General features: G+C 25.0%; 3 protein-coding genes, 1 long non-coding RNA gene and 1 pseudogene across 5 annotated transcripts in view; 2 read left to right on the top strand and 3 right to left on the bottom strand.

The window, feature by feature from the left end:
• Positions 1-18,288, bottom strand: part of Ringer (tubulin polymerization-promoting protein ringmaker) — a 47,579-nt gene extending 29,291 nt beyond the window's left edge. The window contains exons 1-2 of the mRNA XM_083031455.1: positions 18,037-18,288; positions 17,560-17,608 (exon numbers count right to left, since the gene is read on the bottom strand). The gene's annotated coding sequence lies outside the window, so the exon portion shown is untranslated. The remainder of the gene's footprint in view (positions 1-17,559; positions 17,609-18,036) is intronic.
• Positions 334-2,194, top strand: LOC145939675 (antichymotrypsin-2-like; annotated as a pseudogene). Its single transcript, XR_014425869.1, has 8 exons — positions 334-366; positions 489-604; positions 684-857; positions 928-1,093; positions 1,188-1,462; positions 1,528-1,707; positions 1,802-1,943; positions 2,022-2,194. The product of XR_014425869.1 is annotated as an antichymotrypsin-2-like (transcript).
• LOC145939670 (B2 protein-like) lies at positions 4,791-8,860 on the bottom strand. The gene is made up of 5 exons (XM_083044150.1): positions 8,720-8,860; positions 5,607-5,685; positions 5,331-5,422; positions 5,143-5,248; positions 4,791-5,017 (listed from the first exon to the last, which is right to left on the bottom strand). The coding sequence occupies exons 1-5, from the start codon at positions 8,765-8,767 to the stop codon at positions 4,941-4,943; spliced, it is 402 nt and encodes a 133-aa protein (XP_082900276.1). The 5' UTR covers positions 8,768-8,860; the 3' UTR covers positions 4,791-4,940.
• Positions 18,289-18,952: 664 nt separating the features above from the next.
• On the bottom strand, positions 18,953-22,668 carry LOC145932506 (uncharacterized). Its single transcript, XR_014424713.1, has 6 exons — positions 22,631-22,668; positions 22,146-22,290; positions 21,440-21,521; positions 19,862-19,936; positions 19,554-19,636; positions 18,953-19,211 (listed from the first exon to the last, which is right to left on the bottom strand). It is a non-coding gene; the product is annotated as an uncharacterized LOC145932506 (long non-coding RNA).
• A 267-nt stretch (positions 22,669-22,935) lies between these two features.
• Positions 22,936-23,873, top strand: Bet5 (blocked early in transport 5). The gene is made up of 3 exons (XM_083058769.1): positions 22,936-23,161; positions 23,428-23,637; positions 23,719-23,873. Exons 1-3 carry the CDS (start codon positions 23,063-23,065, stop codon positions 23,845-23,847), a joined length of 438 nt encoding a protein of 145 aa, XP_082914895.1. The 5' UTR covers positions 22,936-23,062; the 3' UTR covers positions 23,848-23,873.
• The last annotated feature ends 468 nt before the right edge of the window (positions 23,874-24,341 follow it).

Genomic DNA, 24,341 nt, shown 5'->3' with positions numbered 1-24,341 from the left:
TTTCTGCATACTTTTTTTGACAGTTTTGTTTCTTTTTTTTCAACAGCTGACACAAGTAGCATTTAACTTAGTCTAATCTATAAAAGCCTAATTTATAAATGGAGAGAATCTTCAAAATTTAACCAAATAATAGACTAATTTTGAATTTTTGGATTGTTAGATGCTTCTTCGAAGTATTGTAGCTAGTCATTTAAAATATGATTAATCATTAATATTTAATCAAAAATATAGAAAGCATTATAGAAAGCTACAATATATATACATATATCAAGTTTAATAATTCTTCCTTAAGTTTATTTAAATTATACTTATTTTTACACATAGATACTCATAAAATCACAGTTGCCACAATGTTTAAGAAGACAGGTAATATTAATGTATTATGTATGTATGTTATATTTGTTGTGCTTTACTGTGTATAAATTATTGGTATTATCTGAATAATCATAGTAGCTTCCTAATTTTGTAATTAAATGTATTCATTGCAGCGTTGTATATGATAATCATTTCTAGCACTATTTTTCATACATTAACAATGTCATCAAGCAATAATGCAAGTACTTTTAGTTCTATGGCATGCCATAATTTTACAAAATTGTACATGGTATGTAATCATTATATTCTTATTTTCAATTCTTATAGCTTTGAGTTTTCTAATTTGTCATTTATATATTTTGGTACAGAATTTCCCAGCATATTTGAAAAATGTAATAGTTTCTCCTTCGAGCTTATATATGATATTATCCTTACTTTCTAATGGCGCTGAAGGATCCCCACTGAATGAGCTAAGATCTGTTTTTGGCTGTAATACTGAATCTTTGAATGATGATTATGAAACTCTGATTACTTGGTTAAATGTAAGATAAAAAACAATAATACTATGATATATAATTTTTCTGCAAAATAACACATTTAAATGTGTTTTAGGATATGAAAAATGTCACATTGTATTTAGGAAATGCAGTATATGTTCAAAAGAAAGTTGATCTAGAGGGAGATTTTCTATCAATATGCATGAATACTTTTAAATCTTCGATTTCAAAAATAGATTTCAAAAACAAGCATGTTGCTGAAATTATTGATTTATTTGTTCGTACAACTTTAAAAATGGAGGAGGCCTACATAAATTTTCCATGTATGCTCACATATCTCATAAATAATTAACATTTAAATATAAAAAATTATAGCTTTTATGAAACATTTTTAATAATAAAATTTAATAATTAACTTTTTGTGAATAGACTCTTTGTCTACGTACACAGATACAGAAATTCTGTTGGTGAATCCTATTTACTTTAAATGTAGATGGCTAAAAATGTTTAAAGAAGAGAATACAAAGCCACGTATCTTTCATGTTTCGGAAACAATATCATACAATGTCGCAACAATGTCTATAAATGCGACATATTTTTATGGTGAAATTCCAGCTTTGAATACAAAATTTATTGAAATACCCTACTTGGTAAGTGATTATTATTTATAAAAAAAATTTTAAGAATAAAATTGAATATAAACATAATATTACAGAATGAGGATATTGTAATGATAATATTATTGCCGTATGAAGACGTAAAACTGCAGGATGTAATAAACAAATTTAATTGGGAAACATTGATAAATGAACGCCGATTTTCTGACGATTTCGAATTATATTTACCTAAGTTTAGATTTAGATCTATTTTTGATTTAAAATATTTTTTACAGAGGGTAGGTTATTTGTGAAATATATTTTATATTTAATAAATTTATACAATAAAGAAAAATTCATTTAAATTCTAGAAATTAAAATTCTTGCTTGTAGATTAACTTGGAAACGATGATGTTGCAAAATATAAATTTTACACGTATCTCAAAATTACCTCTAACAGTGGGCGCTGTGTTACAATACATTTATATAGATGTTCAGGAACAAGGTTCTTTGAAAAATAATGCTAATGTAACAGGTAATTTTTCTATCAGTGAATAATAGAAAACTCTATGCTGATATTGTAAGCATTACAATAGAAAATTATTGATTGCAGTTGCTGAAACGAAATTGAAAAGAAGATACATCTCACCAGTAAAGTTTGTCGTAGATCGTCCATTCATGTTCGCAATTGAACATAAACCAACTAAACTCGCATTATTTTTTGGAACCGTGTATGAACCAGAGGAAATAATTAGCGCTAAAGGGTAGAGGATATATATTAGATGAAAGATAATTAAATGATTAAAGATTATTAAATGAAAGATAAATTATAAATTCTAATATTCCCTTATATTTTTAAGTTTATTGAAAGGTTATATTATACTACGAATGAAGAGTATTTAAGTTTTTGAGATTTTATTACTATGTATTACTATGTATCTAGAATTTATATATTTATAAATAATATACATACATTTTTCGAGAATGCTTGTGTGAGATTGATCACAATTTGCTTATTGCTTACAAAAATCCGGATTACGTGCAAGACATTAAATAATTTTAAATTTATATACATCATTTGCAACCGAATAGTATATGTGAATGCAATGTGAAATTATATAGCTATAATTTAATAGATTTATTTGCATTTTTTCACATTATACACGTTTTAAATTGATTAATTTTTTTTGCACGAACATGTAATTAATATCGCGCCTGGCTCTTAAACCCCATTTCTAGTTAATTTAGTTAATTTAGTATATAATGTAGGATAATGTGTCAATTTGGACTATTTGCTAATTAATATCAAATCTAAAAACAATTTTGATTTGTTTTCTAATTTAATAGCGTTGTCATATCAATGAATTTAGAAAAATTTAGCCATCGCAATATGCGACTACAATATCAGATTTGTATCAGAATAAAAGTTCATTTTCTTCTGTAAGAATTTAAAGAGCATAACTCGCAATATTAATTAATTGAATTGCGTCATTTAACTCGATCGACTTTATTCTTTTAAGGGATGTGAGTTATTGTTAGAATTTCAAGCCCTAAGTTTAGATAGAGATATCTCTTCTTTATGTCTCGATTGAACAAGTACGGAGTCAAACAAATAGCTTCAAAATTTCATAAATTCGTATAACGTATACATATATATTATTTATAGTGCCATAAATTATTGTCGAAATTTCAAAAGTATGAGTTGATACAGAGCAGAATCGTTTTCAGAGTTACGCGATTCGTGTAACGTGATGTTGCTAAATCTTTGCTAGATGTTTTTGGACGCTGTAACCGAGAAATAATGAAAACGATAATTTATAATCTCTACGTTGCTTTATTTTGAATCTCAACGATTCTTTTAAATTTTAATATCGCCGATAATTTGTTAATGAAATATCATTATTGCAAATAATCTGCTTCACAAAATGTAAACATTTAAATTTACACACCTAAAATTATTATTATCCTTATTTTGCATTGGGAATTTTCTAAAAATTTAATACTATATTTTTATTTATATAGCCGCAGAATATAATAAAATGCATAAAGTGCATAATATTCTTTGTTAAAATTCTAATCATTACTATATTAGTTTTAATTATTAATATATTAATATTATATAAAGTTTGTATTATAATGGATTTTTAAATGTAAAACAAGTTTTTTATATCGTTATTACGTTATCTAAACTTTTTTTAAACATAATACATTAAAAATTTCTTTAGAATATCAAATATTTATATACATATATAATTTATTAACTTTGATATATATATGTATATATATAATTTATATAAATTTTTTTCTTTTGCAACAAAATATTTATTAAATTTCATGATATTTTATTTTAATGTAAAGTTACATCGATAAACACGACTATGAAAAATTAGAATAAAATTCCCGCATTATATAATACACAAAGTAATCATTACATATATCTTTTATAAAATTAGTTTTCTAGTACTTGCCGCGATTACTTTTGCAAAAATAATATGGCACATAGAATTATTATTCGAATTTTCTTTTTGTGGCATAAGATGGAATGTTTACATATACGATCCACTTGTCATTCGCGCGGCGACTTCCGAGCAAGCAGGTATAGTGACATATATTATTATCGCGTTATTCCTCGAATCATGACAAATATTAATAAGAGATATCAAGTACAATCACATTTCTTATCACTGTATTTGTATTTGCTTTATATTTGTAAATATATTCTATAATTGATATAAATCAAATTCTTTTCAGAAAAAATATTAAAACATATAATTTTTATAATTATACATATATTGTAAAATAAATACATTGCTATTTAAAGATTAAGGCCTGTGGCAAGTTAAATTAAAAAATAGTTTAAAAAGTTTTATTAATTTTAACTATATTTTAAAGTGTTTACTCGAAGCTTAATGAGAAAATGATATGCAATCACTAAAATTCAAATTGAAAAAAATATATCATATATCTTATTTATTTTTGTAATATCTCTACTTTACTCTTTGGAGTTATAATTACATGAATTGTTAATATATGTATTATATATAACGTTATCTTTTCTCTTTTCCAAGATTCAAAGATCGTTGAAAACTGACGAATTCCATACCTGGCAATCATAAATGTTACGTATTAAGTAAATTTTAAGATCAATGATTATTTCCTTCTGATTTTAACTCTTCTTATTCATAAATACAATCAAATTTCAATACATAATCAAGTAGATCTACGTTTTTGGATTTAACGTATTTTTCTTATATAAATATAAATTGTGAAATTTTGGATTTTTCATTAAATAACTCGAGATCATTGCTTGACTCGATATTCATCCCGTATAAATTAAAAATCTATGTTTGCGGAAAGGTCTGAAAAACTAAGAAATAAGTACTTATTTTTAAGCTAAAGCAGAACGTCTATTTATTTCCTTAACATAATTCTACACTAATGCATAAATGTAAAATAATATTTTAATATCATCTAAGGTAGAAGATAAATTTAATTAGATCCGATTAAATCGTACAACGTTTGGCCTCGTCGTTTATGTTAAAACAGAAACACCCTTGTTTTCCTTGAAACATTTAATCAAATTGCGTCCTTTTTCGCAACCAGTTCCAGCTGAAATAATTTTTATTTTATTCTATTTCCATTTAGAAAAAGTGCTCATAATATCGTAAGATTGCACAGAACATTAATTTTGCAAATAAAAATCAATTTTTTTTCCAGATCAGTATTGTACTTACCAACATTTTGGCAATTATTGTATATGCCATCGATTTGTTCTTGTGATACACCAGGCGGTACTTTTGCACGAGCTACTTCCCAGTCAATGTCTCCATTCGCAGTTATCTAAAACATATGTAAAAATAAATTCAATACTTATCTATTAATTAATGCACTTCGACATGACAAAACTCGCTTTTGCACTTACAATTCCGATTTTCTTTAACAAGCAAGTAAGAAAGCAGGATAATTTTTCGTCATTTTCAGCTATTTCCCCTTTTTTTGCATTTTCTACAACAGCTGAATAGATTTATTTTATAGATTTATTATACATATACATACATTATATATTCATTATACATTTCATACAGATTTATTACATCTATGGTACATGTAACTATGTGTGTATATGTATATATACATATATAATATGTGTGTGTTGTGTGCTTATTTTAATTATTTTCTTATATTATTCTTTGCTTACCTGGATCAACGCCTGATTCATTGATACAAGATTCTTTGTATTGCTTCAGTTTTTCTTTCTGGTCGTCTGTGAGTGCACCCTAAAATTAAATAAGCATTACAAATAAGCATATTAAATATATATATATATATATATATATATATATATTAAATAGTCCACCCTAAAATTAAATAAGCATAAAATATATATATATATATATATATATAATACAATATATATATTTTATATATATGTATATTTATATTTTTCAAGATTTTTCAGGATTTCCATACTTTTTCCTCGCCCTGTATTGTATACAATATACATATACAGAGTCTCTCTGAACTCAGTGCCAAAACTGATATAGCAGCTTTAGCATATGAAAACAAGTCGAAAATGTTAATAAACATATATTCGAATCAAAATTAATTTCGAAGTTATAGAGTATTAAAGTTGCTTTCGTAAATATTAATTGAAATAAATGTTATTTAAATGTTCTTTATTCTGTTTAAAGTTTAAATCTTTACAAAAAATGCTCAAAAATTCCTCTGTCGAGTTCGATATACTTTTTAACACGAATTAATAAATTATTTCAAGCTTTTTGAAAAATGTTTGGCGTTTCATAAATGACATTTTTCAAAAAGCACGAAATAATTTATTAATTCGTGCTAGAAAGTGTATCGAAGTCGACAGAGGAATTTTTGAGCATCTTTTGTAAAGATTTAAACAGAATAAAGAACATTAAATAATATTTATTTCATTTTATATTGTCTTACGAAAGCAACTTTAATACTTTATAACTTTCGAAACCGTGCGGATTAGGACATATGTTTATTAACATTTTCAATTTGTTTTTATGTGCTAAAGCTGCTGCATCAATTTTGGCACTAAGTTTAAAGACGCCCTGTATATATATACATATATATTAATATTAATTACAAAAATATATGATGATAAAAATTGAAAACTTGCAAAAAATTATGATCTCCCTCGATATTTTCATTGAGGAAAAATCTTCTCCAAATAATGTCATAAATCTGTCATTAGGGATCATTAGCAGATGATGTGGTTATTTTAGTACATTTTAAATTAAATAAGCCTCTTTACTTATTTTATTTATTTATATAATATTATTTATTTTATTTTATTTATATGTATAATATACTTAAAATTTTTATCTCTTTAAATATTATTGCAAATTGTTATAAACGAACGGTTTGCAAGAGTAATCAGTAATCTATTTGTTTTGATATGCTGCATCGATAATTCATTTTTATATAATCTGGAGTCATAAGTGTAGCTTGTGATAAACAATTTTTGTACTCAACTATTTTTGCATATTCCTACAAAAATAATCTAACTGTTAACTCTATTGAGGATCAATTTATATTGGCTCATATCCAATATACGTCCAACTCGATGTAAAAATTTATAATTTAGATTATAATGTTTCTGTGTAATTAATGAATAATGTAATGGAATATCATTATATTGGAAACATGTTATATATATACATATTAAAAAATTATATTTTTTGTAGGAAGAATTAGTAGCTTGTTTCGAAGAAATGTTATGTATATTTGTGTATTTAATGGATCATAAAAAAAATATGGACCAATAATCTTATAATCTTATTGTTTATAGAATTCTGCATCAGATATTAAAATTCTAAACTATTTAATAATTTACTTGTTTTATCTAGTGTGATTCCTTTTAGAACAATATTATGTATACTATTAAAGATTTTTAAAAGTGACGCTATCGTAACTTTTAAAAATTGATTTATTATGTATAACTTTGTTGAAAAGCATACATATTTACTTACATGTAGGAAGCAATCTTTGAGAAATTAAAACGAAATTAAGCCAACATTATATTTATTTTCAGTTTTATAATAAATGCTTAAAATATGCAACTGCAGAATCAAGATTCCTTGATTCGTTCAATGTGTATTTAAGTATATAATATGTTTATAAAGAATATATATATATATATATATATATATATATATATACTCTCTATACTGTTCTAAAAAGAATCACACTAGATAAAACAAGTAAATTATTAAATAGTTTAGAATTTTAATATCTGATGCAGAATTCTATAAACAATAAGATTATTGGTCCATATTCTTTTGATGATCCATTAAATACACAAATATACATAACATTTCTTCGAAACAAGCTACTAATTCTTCTTACACAAAAAATATAATTTTTTAATATGTATATATAACATATATGTTTCCAATATAATGATACTCCATTACATTATTCATTAATTACACAGAAACATTATAATCTAAATTATAAATTTTTACATCGAGTTGGATGTATATTGGATATGAGCCAATATAAATTGATCCTCAATAGAGTTAACAGTTAGATTATTTTTGTAGGAATATGCAAAAATAATTGTGTACAAAAATTGTTTATCACAAGCTACACTTATGACTCCAGATAACATAAAAGAGTGAATTATCGATGCAGCATATCAAAACAAATGGATTACTGATTACTCTTGCGAACCGTTCGTTTACAACAATTTGCAATAATATTTGAAGAAATAATTTTAAGTATATTATATAAATAAAATAAAATAAAATAAATAATATTATATAAATAAATAAAATAAGTAAAAAGGCTTATTTAATTTAAAATGTACTAAAATAACTACATCACCTGCTAATGACCGCTAATGACAGATTCATGACATTATTTGGAGACGATTTTTCCTCAACGAAAATATCGAGGGAGACCATCATTTTTTGCAAGTTTTCAATTTTTACCATCATATATTTTTGTAATTAAATCTATTGAAATTTTGTTAAAATAACCACCTAAAATTATTTGAAGAATGTAGTTTTGTTCATTTTTTAACTTCACAAAGTTTAGTTTGCAAAAAGCCCTTTTTTTTAATCGCTTATGATTTAGAAATTATTGATGCTTTAACATTTTTATTGAGAAAAAATCGTCTTCAAATAACCATAAAATGTCATTATAGCAGGTGATACGGTAATACCTGGAATACCTTATATACACACACACATATACATATAAATATATACGTATATATATATATATTTATATATATATATATATTTGTTTATTATTATTAATAAAAAACAATCTTACCAGAACAGCAACAATGGTAATAGCAAATACAATAACAATCGCCTTCATATTCGATTTTTGTTTTTTCCACGTGATGAAGACGAAGACTTTGCGATCAAGTAATTACTGGATATTCCTGAGATGTGTCTTGAGTTTTTATAGGTTGAGATACACACACACACAATGACGCAACACACAGATATACATATATGTATATATACATATACTCTCTCTTCAATGTTTTTTTCGTGCGCATCACAAAGTGGGGGGAGGACACTGGGGAGTTGTACATAATAAATAATAAAGTAACGTTAAAATAGCCTTTTTCATAACTTTATTTAAATTCATATTTAAATTCATCTTATTCACAATTATAGCATGATATAAAGTTTAGCGACCGGAATCATATATATATATATATATATATATATATATATATATATAATATATATAATATATATAATAATATATATAAAATAAAAATATCCTACAAGAAATAATTTTTTTTTCTTGTAATAAAAAACTAAAATTGTTTTTTGTTAAACTGTATAATTGAATCCAAATTTAATTTAATATTCTGATTCTGTTTTTCATTTGATGTATTGACTGTTATGTCATATACATATATAGACGACTATTTTTTTTCTAAGAATACTATATTTTTTGCGCATTAATATAAAGCACAAAACGGAGCATTATATAAATTTTATTTGAAAGAAACATAAATGAACAAGTCATTAATAAAGTAAAAGATATAATATAATGACCACTGTTTTAGTTACGTAATGATAATGTGATACAGCAGTAAAATAAATCTGACATCATTTAATAACATCCATTGAGAAAATGTCAGATGTTGAGTACTGATTCTGCCTCATTATTTGAACTATACACACTCTAAAACCTCAATAATTAGTTTTTTTTAGAAGTGAAGTTAAATAAGCGGTGACCATTAAGCAAAATTTACTTCCTGTCGTCTAAAAATAAACCTTACAAATGATATTTTTTGTTTGATAATAAATATAAGTATCATGTTTGTATCGTAATTATCTAAAATAAATGGTTTCTTTAACGATAAGTACCACCTCTATATTGCGGAAATCACAATATAATACAATCAAATTGTATATAATACAATTGGAATTCTTAGAATTATTGTGTGATTACACTAATTAAAATTATTTCTCAGAGTCCTTTATAATAGGTGTGATTATATATTTTTATTATACTACATTACCTTAGTTAATCTTATGTAATTTCTTTTCACAATGCGCGATATTATCCCGCTAATTGAGATAGGTGTCCTTCGCGCTTTATGTGAAAAGATTCCTAGCTAAGCTTTAATATTTTATTATCCTAGTAGTAATAAGAAAAATATTTTTTCAACAGATTTGAGCAAAAATTACAGCAGACTGGCACCAATTATGTTAAACAATTATGTTAAATTTATGTTAAACTTATATTCTGTTAGCAGAACCTGCTGAGATTGGCAGAAAAAACCGTGCGAACTCTCGAATCAAGATTCTAGATCTCAAACGCAGATTCTAATTTGTATCAAACTATGGCTATGTTTGCTTTGAAGCTTTCAGCGCTATAAGCATCTTCTATCTGCATTGATATGTGCAACAAAGACAGAAAATGTTTATAGCATTAAAGCATCAAAGCGAATGCAGCCTATATGTCAAGGTCTGCTTGATTTCTATCATCAATTTATCACTTTATATTAAAACTTTTATATTAAAACTTTATATTAAAACTTTATATTAAAACTTGTTTTTTCTTTTAAACTTTGCTCCTGCCAACATTTTGTCAATGCTAAATTTAAAAAATCTGTAGCCCCATTCTGTGATTAAATTTGTAACAGATACTTTGCAAAATCCGTTCTCAGCAGACTTACAATTAGTTGTCTGGATATATTTATATATATAATCACATTTCTCGTGTTTCTTGTCATATTATAATAAGAAATACTTTATTACAATTAAACTTGTCCGTATCATACAGTATTAAACTATCAATTGTATTTTGTACAAGAAAACTTATTGATTACCTATCTTTCCTTATCGACAGAATACTTATAGAAAATTAATGGTTGAGTAAGTTAAAAGCAACAGAATTAGATTTAGAAATTATTATTTATCTGTAAGAGTAAACACGTGTAAGAGTAACACGCACGTGTACAAAGTCACAATGATAAATTCAGATAATATCAGATTCGAAAATAACTTAATTTATTTTTCACATTTTAATTTATTAGTAACGATTTATTGCTTAATGGCTGAATTAAATATACATATAATTTATGCCAAAGTTTATAATATCTTATTATATTAAATATGTCTAGCTTTGCAATAAATTATTGTAAAAAGTTTTTAAAAATGTTGTATAGCTCGATATTCCTTCGATTTCAGAAATATATAAAATCTTTTAAAATCAAATATACTCTTAATAATTCCACAGGCCTGCAAATTTTAACTTTTTTGTGCGTTCTGAAAAACAAAAGTTGCTTCATAATCCTATAATTTTGCTCGCAGAATTCGAATCTGACTGCAAAATTACTCTACTCACATCAGGTCCGAGATAAATGGATTAAAATAACAAAAAAACAGCGATTTTGACCATATTCATCTTATTATTAATAACAAAGTAATTTTTTTCTTAAAAATACCCCAATGGCATCTTATTGTTAAAGTGCTGGTTTTTATTTCTAGATGAAAATGAATTTTGATTTTTAATCGTACAATTTTTTTGCTGAGATATTCCATTTCGAGAATTTAGAGAATTTATAATACATTATAGCAAAGCACTTTAGGCTAATAGACTACATTTTCAATTTCTGTAATCCTTCTTGTGGTGTCTGTGTGTGTGTCACAAGGTTAAGGACACAAACACACACACACACACACACACATATACACAAAACCTGACGTGATAAGGTAATTCTGCGGCCAGATTCGGATTTTGTAAGCAAAATTATGTAAGAAACTACGTAAGACTTTTGTTTCCCAGAACGTAGGACCATAGATATCTGTGTTCTCTTAGCCAATTTAGATTTCAATTTTTTTAGCAAAATTTAATAAGCTATAAGCAATTGCACAAAATTATGCTTGAATTTAATTCAAAGGAGCCAGATAAGATAAAAATAAAAGCAGAATAAGAACAAAACAAAAACATTGTTATATTAATTTCAGAATTTACTTTACACACACATACACACAATAAAATTTTAATTTAAATCTTAGTTAACAAAGATATTTAATATAAAAAAATTGGAAAGTTGCAATAAATAATATAATCTCTTATTTTAAGTAAGGAAAAATAAACTTTAAATCAATAAACTCAAATAAATCTGTCATTAAAAGACTTTAATAGTTTTAAGATATAGATAGTAATATTAGAGGAAACATTAATAACGCATAAATTTTAGTAAAATATATACAACATAAATATATAATATAATTGAAAATTATAAAACAGTAATCTTACTATAAATTATAATAAATATAAATTATATAATTTCTTTTTAATAATTTTTTTATATTATAATAATGTCTATTTTCTTTATATAATTAGCATTATTAATTAACGGTTTGAATTTATTTATTTAGATACATTTATACGTTTATTTATATTTATAATTATTACGACAGTGAGACAAAAGAAAGAAAATATAGGATTATATTATATAGAACTATAAAATATAGTAAGAACATATTGTTTCTCTTTTGGAAATTTTTAAAGACATCTCAAAATTTATGAAACAAAATACAAAACACGTTATACGTTTTGACAAAATTTGACACTTATTTTTATTGATAAGCATTATTTCGTATGTTGTCGTTTTTATTGATAAGCATTATTTCGTATGTTGTCGCATATTTAAACATAATTACGACAAGACATCGAGAGAGCCGAAGATTTCACGGAATGTCATTAGATTAGACATCATGTTATTTCTCATACTTATTTTTTTTTTGCTTATTGTTCGTCACATTCACTTTGTAATTTCCATGAACATATGTATATGATGATCTTGCGGGCAATATCCTATAACAGGATTTCGCACACTGACTATTCATAAAAGTTCATTCATCTCTAAATGAGATGCAATGATCCAAAAATAATTATTTTTTTCATGTGGCTCGCCAGAAATCCTGCTAATGGCCTTGAATACAGAGGTGAGCAATAGTTGTGTGTGTGTATATTACAGTTGCTATTTTCCTATCTTAAAATCAAATTTTTGTAAATTTTTTAAGCATGCGTGCAAAACTCTATCACAAACAAAAAATTATTGTAAAAAATCGAAGAAATATCCATTTTCGATCTTACAATTTTTTCATTCTCGAAATTAATAAAGAAAACTATTAAAATTCAAGACTTAAAACGATTTCCGCTACTTTTTATTATATGTACATGCACGAAAAAAGTCTCATGTAAAATATGTTTTTATTTATGTACGGATAAATACAAAGAAAAATCTTTTCTCATATACGACATTCAAATAGAAATGCAATAAAATTAATCCTAAAAAATTAATTAGTAATCCTTGTATTAATTTTTGACAATTTATTTTTCAGATACACACACATTACTATATATCTATTAAATATTCAAAGCAATTAACTAACTAGAATAATATTCAAAATAATTGGCTAGAACAATATCCAATTATATTTTTCATTTAAAAATACAATTAAGTTTCTTAATATATATAAAATAGTTTCTTACGCCAATGTGTCTTACGCAACATTCATAATTGGTTTTCTAAACCAGTTTTTTAAACCAGTTTTAATTAGTTTTAGAAAGTAAAAAAAGGTAAATATTAACAAAAGGGGTTGAAAGGGGTAAAATTTGTTGCAGGTTACTCAAGCCTATGACCTTGACAACATATGTCAAGGTCAAGGTGATTGGGGCTGGGTCCCCTTTGGTCAATATTTACCTTAATTTGTACCGCAAATGCAGATAAATAAATAAAACTACTACAGAGAAACTTTAAAAATTGGATTTTTACTGTCTGGTACTTTTTCATGATTAAATTTATTTTGGAGGACAGAAGACAAATTGACAAACTTGAGCCATTGTGTTACGCTCTGTTGAGCTCTCTGAAAAATCTTAATACATTTTTATATTTAGCTAAAAAAAATTTACAAACATGAAAATAAAATGATAATAAATAAATTATGTTGTAATACATTTATGAAATTATGTAAATTGTGTTATATTGCTGCTAATCATTTTAGAGAGGACAAACAAACAAAAAAAAGTATAGATAATCGCGAAAATTGTTTAAAATTATTCTAAGAAAAGAAAAGAATAAAAGGAATTTTGCGATTTTTGAATTTTCTTCAATTGTGGCGAATTATACTAAGCACAATTTTTTCTAAAAATAAAGAAGCTACTGTCAGAAAAAGATATATATAAAGTTTTATTTTAACAAATAGATATCGCAATAATCTTATAAATTGTTTATCACAAGAATTAATTAATGATTTGCGTTGATGATTATAAACTAAAATAATTATAAAAAATATTCGAGTTTATATATAGGATCTCGCGATGTCTTGTCGTAATTACGTTTAAATATGCGACAATATACGAAATAATGCTTATCAATAAAAATAAGTGTCAAATTTTGTCAAAACGTATAACGTGTTTTGTATTTTGTTTCATAAATTTTGAGATGTCTTTAAAAATTTCCAGAAGAGAAACAATATGTTCTTACTATATTTTATTATTATAGTTCTATATAATATAATCCTATATTTTCTTTCTTTTGTTTTACTCTCGTAATAACTATAAATATAAATAAACGTATAAATGTATCTAAATAAATAAATTCAAACTAATTAACTGCTAATTATATAAAGAAAAAAGACATTATTATAATATAAAGAAATTATTAAAAAAAGAAATTATATAATTTATATTTATAATAATTTATAGTAAGATTACTGTTTTATAATTTTCAATTATATTATATATTTATGTTTATAATTAAAAGCATAGTCATTGATTTACACGCAAACGCAGCATATTGAAATTATTTTATTAGGTATATGATTTTATATGAATGATTTGCGGGAATCGCCCTCCTCCCCATAAAAAAGTCATAACTGGTTTTAATTATTATCGATAAATACTAGCATTATTGATCTCCACTCAATGCATTAGAAATTTACGCAGCTGTTTAAAAGAGATTTCAATGTTGCTATTTTATGATTATTATTTCTATTGTTCGTTTGTGTGTAATATATTATATATTTTTATTTCATCCAGTTCCAAGTATTTTTACACTTAACACTGCTTATTATTTCTAGTAATTATATAAAAATAATTTAATATAATTGAAAGTTTCTTTAATGAAATTAAAACAATTAACTTATTTATGCTGATATAATATATATTTATACGTTGAAGACAATTTTTACTGAAATATCATGTTTTTTAAATGCAATTTAATTTTTTCTTTCACATTACGTGTGCAGTAAAAAGCTAATGTTTTTAACGTTATATATACATACGTTACAAGATCCTAAGAATTGTTATAAATTTCATTAATAATAATAGCAGACTAAATTTATTTCATCAGGTCAAGTTGTTAGTTTTAAAAAATCAACAAAATGTTGAATTTATTTATGTGGCTTTTTTTAGACTGCTTAACTTTTAAAACAACTTTTTAATTCACTACTGTAAAACTTTAAACTTTAAACTCAGCAATTTAGAAAAGATAAAAATATACTCGTGAGATATTCCGATATTGAAAAGTTTTCAAAATCGATTCCTTTTTTTTTTGTTTTATTTATTATCTCTATTTGACACAATTTATAGCGACATATATATTAATTATTTTAAAAAAATTATAAAATATTTTTTTTGATAACTTTACATTAGAACCACAAACAGTACCAAAGTGCTTTATTTGAAAATTTAATCAAAAACATTAAGGATATTAAGAAATAACTATCTCCATTCAACACATAATGAATAAACATTCAAATGTAATATGAGCATTTGTTGATCTCTTTCTCTCAGTGTTTCTCTTCCCTTCCCCCCCCCCAACCTCTCTCTCTTTCACTCTCTCTACGTACGAATACAATACTAATTGTAAGTATGCACTATACAACGTGATAAAATTTAATGTGTTAAAATACGTATGTGAAGCGATTCTAAAATACGTAAAATTCCTTAATTAAAACGATATTATTCGATATATTTAAACCGACACATTTAAAATACGTGAAACGCTAATACGAAATATACTATTAGAATTTTTCTATATTTTAAATCATATTCTTTCTTTCATAACGCAAGAATATGCGCCCAAATTGATAAAAACATAAATAAATAATAAATAAATAAAAATGCATTTTTCGATACTACGAGTAGAAGAAAATTGCGGTCGAATAGATGAATTGGTAAATTTTACAATGATGTTTCTCATCATTTTTCTCACAGTGTGTCATTGTTGCTTTCCGCAATTACAGGGGGTTTAATATCTTAATTGCAACCTAATAGAAGTTATTGATCATCAGTCAAATTTAAGATCCCATCTTATCGCATTGCGTGCGCGTGCGAATAAAGGAACGACATATAGAATTTTTGTTATTTATATTCTTTTTTACTTATTAAAATAATGAGAGAAAAATGTATATTAATAAAATGTATAAATGTATATTATACATTTTTGAATATGAGACTCGCGAATCAGGTATGGTTACTATTGAAATCAAGTATAATTACTATTGGAATCTTTATATAAAGAAGTTATAAATCTTATTCAAACATAACTTAATCTAATGTTACTTATCGTCATTGTAATTATTTAAAAAAAAGAAACGACTCCTCAATAATGCATTTATGAATTAAACAATCATAGCCCATACGCACAATAAAGAAAATATTAAAAATAAATATTAAATATTAGGAATAAGAATTATTTTTAAATAATAAAATCAAAAAACTCTGATATAAAAATACAAATTCGGGTATAAAGGGCTCTTACTAGTTTATTAGCCCTTGCTAGTCCTTTATATTTGAATTTATATTTTTATATCAGAGTTTTTTCGATTTAATTATTTTAAAATAATTCTTATTCCTAATATTTAATATTTATTCCTAATATTTTCTCTATTATCCGCAGGGTCTTATGATTGAAACACGCCAAGTCATATAAAAATATTGCGCAATGCGCAAATTATAAAAATACATACATTATTTAGAATTTGCAAAGAGACTCATAGAATTGTTTAAAGTTTCGGAAAAATCCGCAAGAATACTAGGTTCGATAAACAGATATAAAACAACGTAAAACCTTATAAAAACGACATGTGCTTCTTATAAATTAATATTCTATTAAATATTCTATATTAATATTCTGCTAAAAATCGATCTCGTAGAATGTTAACACGATATATATATTATCAAATATTTTAATCGCAATAAAACATCCACGAAATATCTTTATAGCTCATAATATTTTAATTTAATTTTGCTTTAATGAAACACTATATACAATCGATTAATATGAATGAATGGATTACAAAAAATTAGAATAAATTATTATAATTATATAGTTATTTACACAATTGATAATTATATACATACTATTAATAGTCATTAGTCTGTTCTTTAAATTAATTCTTAAAATAAATTAAATTAAATATTTTATAAAATGTTAATATGTATTATAAAATGTCTTTTGTCCTCCTTTCCTTTTCTTAAACCGAAATTTATCTTCTAATTTGTTGTAATCCATCAAATTTTGAGGTAACGGAACTATCTACAATCTAGAATCTAAATCTACATCTACATACTCTAATTTTTACGAAACCGTTACCTCGTAAAAATAATAGTTCACTCACCAATCGATGCAACAGCAAAGTTGACTGCATGTCACGAAGCTACGTTTATCTGTAACAAACAGAATTCAAATTATATAGTAGCGCAAAATAATTAATATTTATAAAAATTATTATTGTACTCATTGAATTTTACATTCAAAGCGTACAATAATCAACAAATATATAATTAAATAACTTTAAAAATTTTATAAAGACTATTTTTGTTTAATATAAACTTTTATAGGTAATTTTATTTTTATATACCAAAAATATTTTTTTCTAATTCTCTTTTGTTTAAATCACTCGAATTTAAGAATCAAATTAATGTATAGCCGATTTATAATGGGTGCTTTCCAACAAGGACACAGTGAGACACAGAGTATCATTCTATCTTTGTTGTTCACTGGTATTGAAAGAAGATAGAATGATACTCTGTGTCACACTGTGTTCTTGTTGAAAAGCACCCTATAAGTATTATACAAAATAATAAATATTTACCCCAAGGTTGCTCAGCCGGCGCCCGATGCCTCCTAGGCCTGTTCCTCCTCTCAGATTGGTTAGAACTGTCCAGTGTCAAAGTTTTTTTTATTTACACGCGCGAATCGTTAAACTTTAAACGACACTCCCGCACTAAAACGCCCGACACTTTGAACGACACTCCCGCACCAAAACGCGCGAAACTTTGGACGACACTCCCGCATTAAACACGCGACATTTTGCACGGCATTCGACTACGTCTTACAATCAGATGCTTGCATATGGCCTAGAGTCGTGTATGCGACGGGGCCATAATCGATAAAAAAGAAGAAGAAGCTTTTCTCTTCTTTAATGAATTAAAATTGAAAAATATTTTGATATTAAGAAAATTAATATTTTATAAAAGAACGTTCGTACGCTTTTTGTTATGAGTTGGCCGTCACAAAAACTAGCAATAAGCAATCGTCTATCATTAATCCGCGACTTGCAATTAACGCGGTTTGTCGTACTTATTTCATCATATTATTTCATCATACGCGATAATATAAAACCGGTCAATTTCAAAAGTAAAAAATAATAAAATAAAGTAAGGTGTATAATTTGTATTAAAAATTCTAAGATATTATTGTTGAGTAAATTTGATATTATTGTTGTGTAAATTTTCTATCAACTTTCTTATCATTATTCATTTTGTTTCTTTTTTAACCATAGATAAAATATTTGCAAAATATCTCTTTTTAAACTCATGTTACTTTAATACTTTGTTTAACTAGTGTAAAGTTAACAATCAATATGAATGAATGGATTACAATATATTATTAGTATGAAATTACATTAAAGTATATTGTAACAATAAGTAATTATAATTATATAATCATTTATAAAACAATTTGTAATTACACATTTAAGAATCACAATTAATTATTAGTGTGTTCATCTTTATAAAACGAATTAAGTTAAATTTATTATGTATAAAATGTTCTTTATCTTTTTTTAAATTGAAATATTTATCTTAATTTGTTGTAATTTTGTAATCCATTCGTTTTGAGGTAACGGAACTATCTACTATCTACTATCTACAGTCTACAATTTACACAATCTACATTTTCACACTTTATAACCGTTACCTCGGTAATAATAATTTACCACTCACTACTTGATGCGCAACTGCAAAGTTGACTGCAAGTTACGTTGATCTGTAACATAAAAATAGAATAAAAATTGTTGCAGCGCCAAGATAATTAATTTTTTAAACAATTATTACTGTTAGATTTTATTTTCCATACATATGATTAATATAATTAATTAATTAAATTTTTATAAAAATATAAATATAATTAATACAAATATAATTAATTATATTTTTATATAAAAATATAAATATAATTAATACAAATATAATTAATTATATTTTTATATAAAAATATAAATATAATTAATACAAATATAATTAATTAATAATTTTACAAATTTGGATTTAATTCAATATTAATAAATTTTGATTTATTGCAATTAATAAATAAATAATAAACACTCACTCTATGGTTGCTCTGTCGGCGCCCGATGTCTTTCCCAGACCTCCTCCTCCTCTCAATTTATCGGTGTCGTCGACTACGTTGATCTGTAACACATAAATAAAATAAAAATTGTAGTAGCGCCCACAAGATAATTAATTTTTCAAACGATTATATTGTATTAGATTTTATTTTTCATGCATACAATAATAAGAAAATAATTAAATAATTTTATAAATTTTGATTTAATGTAAGTATAATAAATATCTAATATAAGTAATAAATTTTAATTTAAATGGGACAACTAATTATAATAAATAATAAAAACTCACTCTAGAGGGCTGCTTTGCCGACGTTCAATGTATTTCCCAGATCTTTTTCTCTCTCAGTTTGTCAATTGCGTTGATCTGTAACATACAAATCAAATGTAAATTATATCAGCGCTTAAATAGATAATATTTCAGAAAATTATTATACGCATTGAATATAAAATATAAAATTGTATTATTATAATACGTAAAATATCTTAAAGCATTCTTATTATATAGCTGTGCAACAATTCCATTTTTTATTATATTCGTATTATAAAATATATCATAATTAGAATTATAATTAGAATTATATCATGGATATTTTAACGATCGTTTGTGAAATTGAAATTTTTATTACGGACATACACATACTACACAAAATAATTAGGAAAAATTAGGAAAAATTAGGAAAAAATAATTAACCTACTAATTTTAAAACTTTTTATAAAACGAAAGAATATTGTTTAAACTAGGAAATTGTAATAGAATACGCCTATGTTTTGAAAATCGTAAATAATTAGAAACTGGATAGCACATTAAAATTCGATATTATATAATTTATAACATATAATAAATATATATACAAGTTAAATTTATAAAAAAATGTAACATGTGTATGTAACATGTATAGTAATATTTTATTTTGTCTTAATAAATATACAATTTGTAATTCATTAAAGAAATATCTTATACATGTATATTATTTTTGATATTTTTTATAATTAATTTTAATTTTCTAACTTTTAATTTTAACTTTTATTATAATTGTTTTAATTTCCTAACAAATAAATTTTATTTTAATTTTCCTAAAATTTTTACTTTAATTTTTGAAATTTTTTAATGAATGTATGCTTCATTACTATTGTGGGTATTGCATTAGAGTAGAGATCAATATCGAACTAAAATTTAAAAAATTTTAAACTAACATATACAATTCGCATTAGAAATTCTATGATATTACCGTCTTCTGCAAATTTCTTATCATTCTATTTTTTTTTCTTTTAAACGCGATAAAATATCTTTTAAAGTTCATATTTATTTTAATACAATTTTGTTATCTTCCCGATATTTTACTAGATATTTTATTCACGATGAAATATCCGCTAATATATAATATATAATATTCCTTAATATATAATATATAATATTAGTGGATATTTCATGATAAATAAAATATCTAATAAAATATTGAGAAGGTAACAAAAGTGTATTAAATAACATGAGCTAAAAGATATTTTATCGTGTTTCAAAGAAGAAAGGTAATAGTGATAAGAAATTTGCAGAAGACGGTAATATCATAGAATTTCTAATGCGAATGAAAAATACAAAATAAATAGATTGCAACTAATTAGAATGAATATTTCAGTTTGAAAAAAGGTTTGAAAACATTTTATAATACAATGTAGATTAACCTAATCAATTTTATAAAGAGCACATTGATAATTATGCATCAATCTAGTCTAATTTTTTTGTAATTCACTCATCCATGTTGATTATTAATTTAACTTTACAAGAGTTAAAGCAAATAAGTTACATTCAAATATTTATATACACATATATATATATATATATATATTACATAATTAATAAATTATTTACCTCATGTTAAACTCCGCCGTCACTTGATGCTGCCCTGGACCTCCTCTCTTATTTTTCTGTTACTATTTCTTCGTAGCACACACTAGCGAAAATAATTCATTACAATTATTAAGTGTGCGTACTCGTAAAAACAATTAATTATAATTACTAATCGCACTAATCGTACTAATCGCACTCAAATACAATTAATACAATTATAACTTATAATGACTAGCGACGCGCACTTGGTTATGGCGGGAGAATAACGCGGAAAAAGCGCGCGAAGCTCGATACTCGCGGTCTCTTGCGATATTTCTAAACATTAACCTTACATGCGCGCCAACAGCAGAGATTTACCGGAAATCATCGATGATCGCACAAACACCATACGCCATAACCGCTACGCGATTGAAAATTATTAAAATATGATTTCACTATATGACAAATGATATATATATATATTATTGTAAATCGTGTCTCGAAAATTAATGCGACGCCGCGCTGATGTTAATGTAGTAAAAGTATTTGCTCGACTATCGTCGCGTGAATAACAGAATGACAATAAAATAATATACACATATATGTCATTGCGCCTACCTTCGACTGTCGCCGCGCGAATAATGACAATAATGAGACCGCGCATATATTAAACAATGATATGCCTGCTCGACGCCGTATTTATGTGCTACACACTCAAAAATTATTGAAATATCAATTATTGGCTCACCCTTCGACAAGTGCGTCGCGATTCAGGCTAGGGGCTGGATCCATCTCGCCGTGCACGCTCGCGATCTCTCGATCATTATCGATATAACGTCGGCAACTTCACGCATTGATGTAGGACGCCACCGTCAAATTAATTTAAGACTAACCTAATAACAAACGAAATACGAAAATATATACAAACGAAATACAATATCGATGCACAATATACATTTCAAACGCGTAAATGCTACGAATATTATTATTAATAAATATTTTTGATATATTATTTCTATTTTCTATCAATATTTTTGCGTTGATGAATCTATATATATACTTCACGGGCAAAATACATCTCAAACAAAATTGTCACCTGGATATACACTTACGAATGATTTGATCGATCGTACAAACTGGACGAAATGATACCCCGTTAATCACTCGTTAGAGAGAATAATTCTGTATTAATACTTTTAATAATCGCTTCTCGAAAATTAATGCATAACGTACCGAGGGTGTCGCGTTGCTGCCTATCTGCTCGAGTGTTGCCGTGCATATGAGATAAATGCGGTGCAGATGTAATCGCGCGTAAACAATATATAATACATATATATACATATGTATGACTATATTGAATGTCGTATTTATATTTATCCCCACCGTAGAATGTATCGTAAAATAAATGTATGCCGAATATTCTTTTTTTCTTTTTTTTTTCAAATTAATTTTGATGAATTTTAGTGCACTTTGTGCACTACGTACAGTTTGTTGAAAACGCTGGGCACGTTGGACAACTAGACATTTTCATGGTTTAAGGTTAAAGGTGTTTAACCTATATGCTTTACTAATCGGAGAAAAATAAATTTTCATCGAAACGTCAAAACAACGATTGAGAAGAGTGAAACGATTGTTGATGAATTTTTGCATAAAAGAAAGACAGCCATGACAATTCATAATTTGTATATCTTCTCAAAAACTGGAATGTTATTGTACTATGCTGAGTGGAACAGGTTAAATAAATCGGGGATAACGAAAGAAGAGGTAATGCAATCAATTATATCTCTAGTTGCAAAATATAATTTTTAGTACATTATAGACACATTTAGTGATAATAAATTGTTATGACAAATAGCAGTCTATTCATTATTATTATTTATTAGAAGTCATAAATTTTGAAGCTAACATTTTCTAAACAATAATATAGAGGTACATAAATGTAAAAGATAATGTTGCATTTATATTTTAAGTATCAATTATGGGATATTGTTAAATATTGCAAAATTTAAGAAATTATTTACAAAATTTAGGAAGCACAGTTGATGTATGGAATGTTGTTTTCTATAAAATCGTTTGTAAGTAAAATCTCACCATTGGATCCCAAGGAAGGATTTTTATATTACAAGACGAGCAAATATACTCTTCATTATTTTGAAACACCATCGGGTCTTAAATTTGTTTTAAATACTGATAATGCCAGTCAGAATGTCAGAGAATTGTTACAACAATTGTACAGAGAAGTAAGATTTTATACCTATGTTTGTTTCTAATGGAAATACAGCAATATATTTATATACATAATTGTATATTTTTCATTTTAGGTATATTTGGAATATGTAGTAAAAAATCCACTCTGCCAATTAAATGAACCTATACAAAGTGAATTGTTTAAAATAAAAGTAGATGAATTATTTAAAAAATCTCCTTTATTTTTAAGTCGATCGTTATAAAAAATTATAAAGTTTTTATATGCAAAAACGAGTTGATTTTTTTAAATTATTTAATAATATCAAATATTATCTAATATAATTGTTAGTACATAATAAAAAATTAAAATTTTTTATATGATTCTCAAAAATATACATTATACTTTAATATTAAATTAGAACAATATTCTGAATCTTTTATAATTTTATAAGAAAGAAATTTTGTTTCTTTTTTATTTTTAATTTTTTGTAGTAGTTTATTTTGCTTTTTGAAGAAATATATACAATTGTTACAATATTTAATATGTAAAATAATAATAATGCATATTTAAAAAGTATTCTTGTGTTGTAAAATATTAATGATACGCAAATACAGGCAAATAAAATTATATAATCTTATATATTTGTAGATGCCAGTATTTTAAATATACTAGATTATAATTCTAATTAACATTTTTGTGTTTTTTGTGCAATAAAAATAGTATAATAGGCATTTGGAATCACACTTATAATAAGTG

Source organism: Prenolepis imparis, unplaced genomic scaffold, assembly GCF_030444845.1.
Source record: "Prenolepis imparis isolate NDT839.2.m4 unplaced genomic scaffold, iyPreImpa1.0 SCAF_1, whole genome shotgun sequence".
Classification (NCBI taxonomy): Eukaryota; Metazoa; Arthropoda; class Insecta; order Hymenoptera; family Formicidae; genus Prenolepis; species Prenolepis imparis.
The sequence above is the reverse complement of the archived record's forward strand: the minus strand, read 5'-3'. Positions and strand labels throughout refer to the sequence as shown.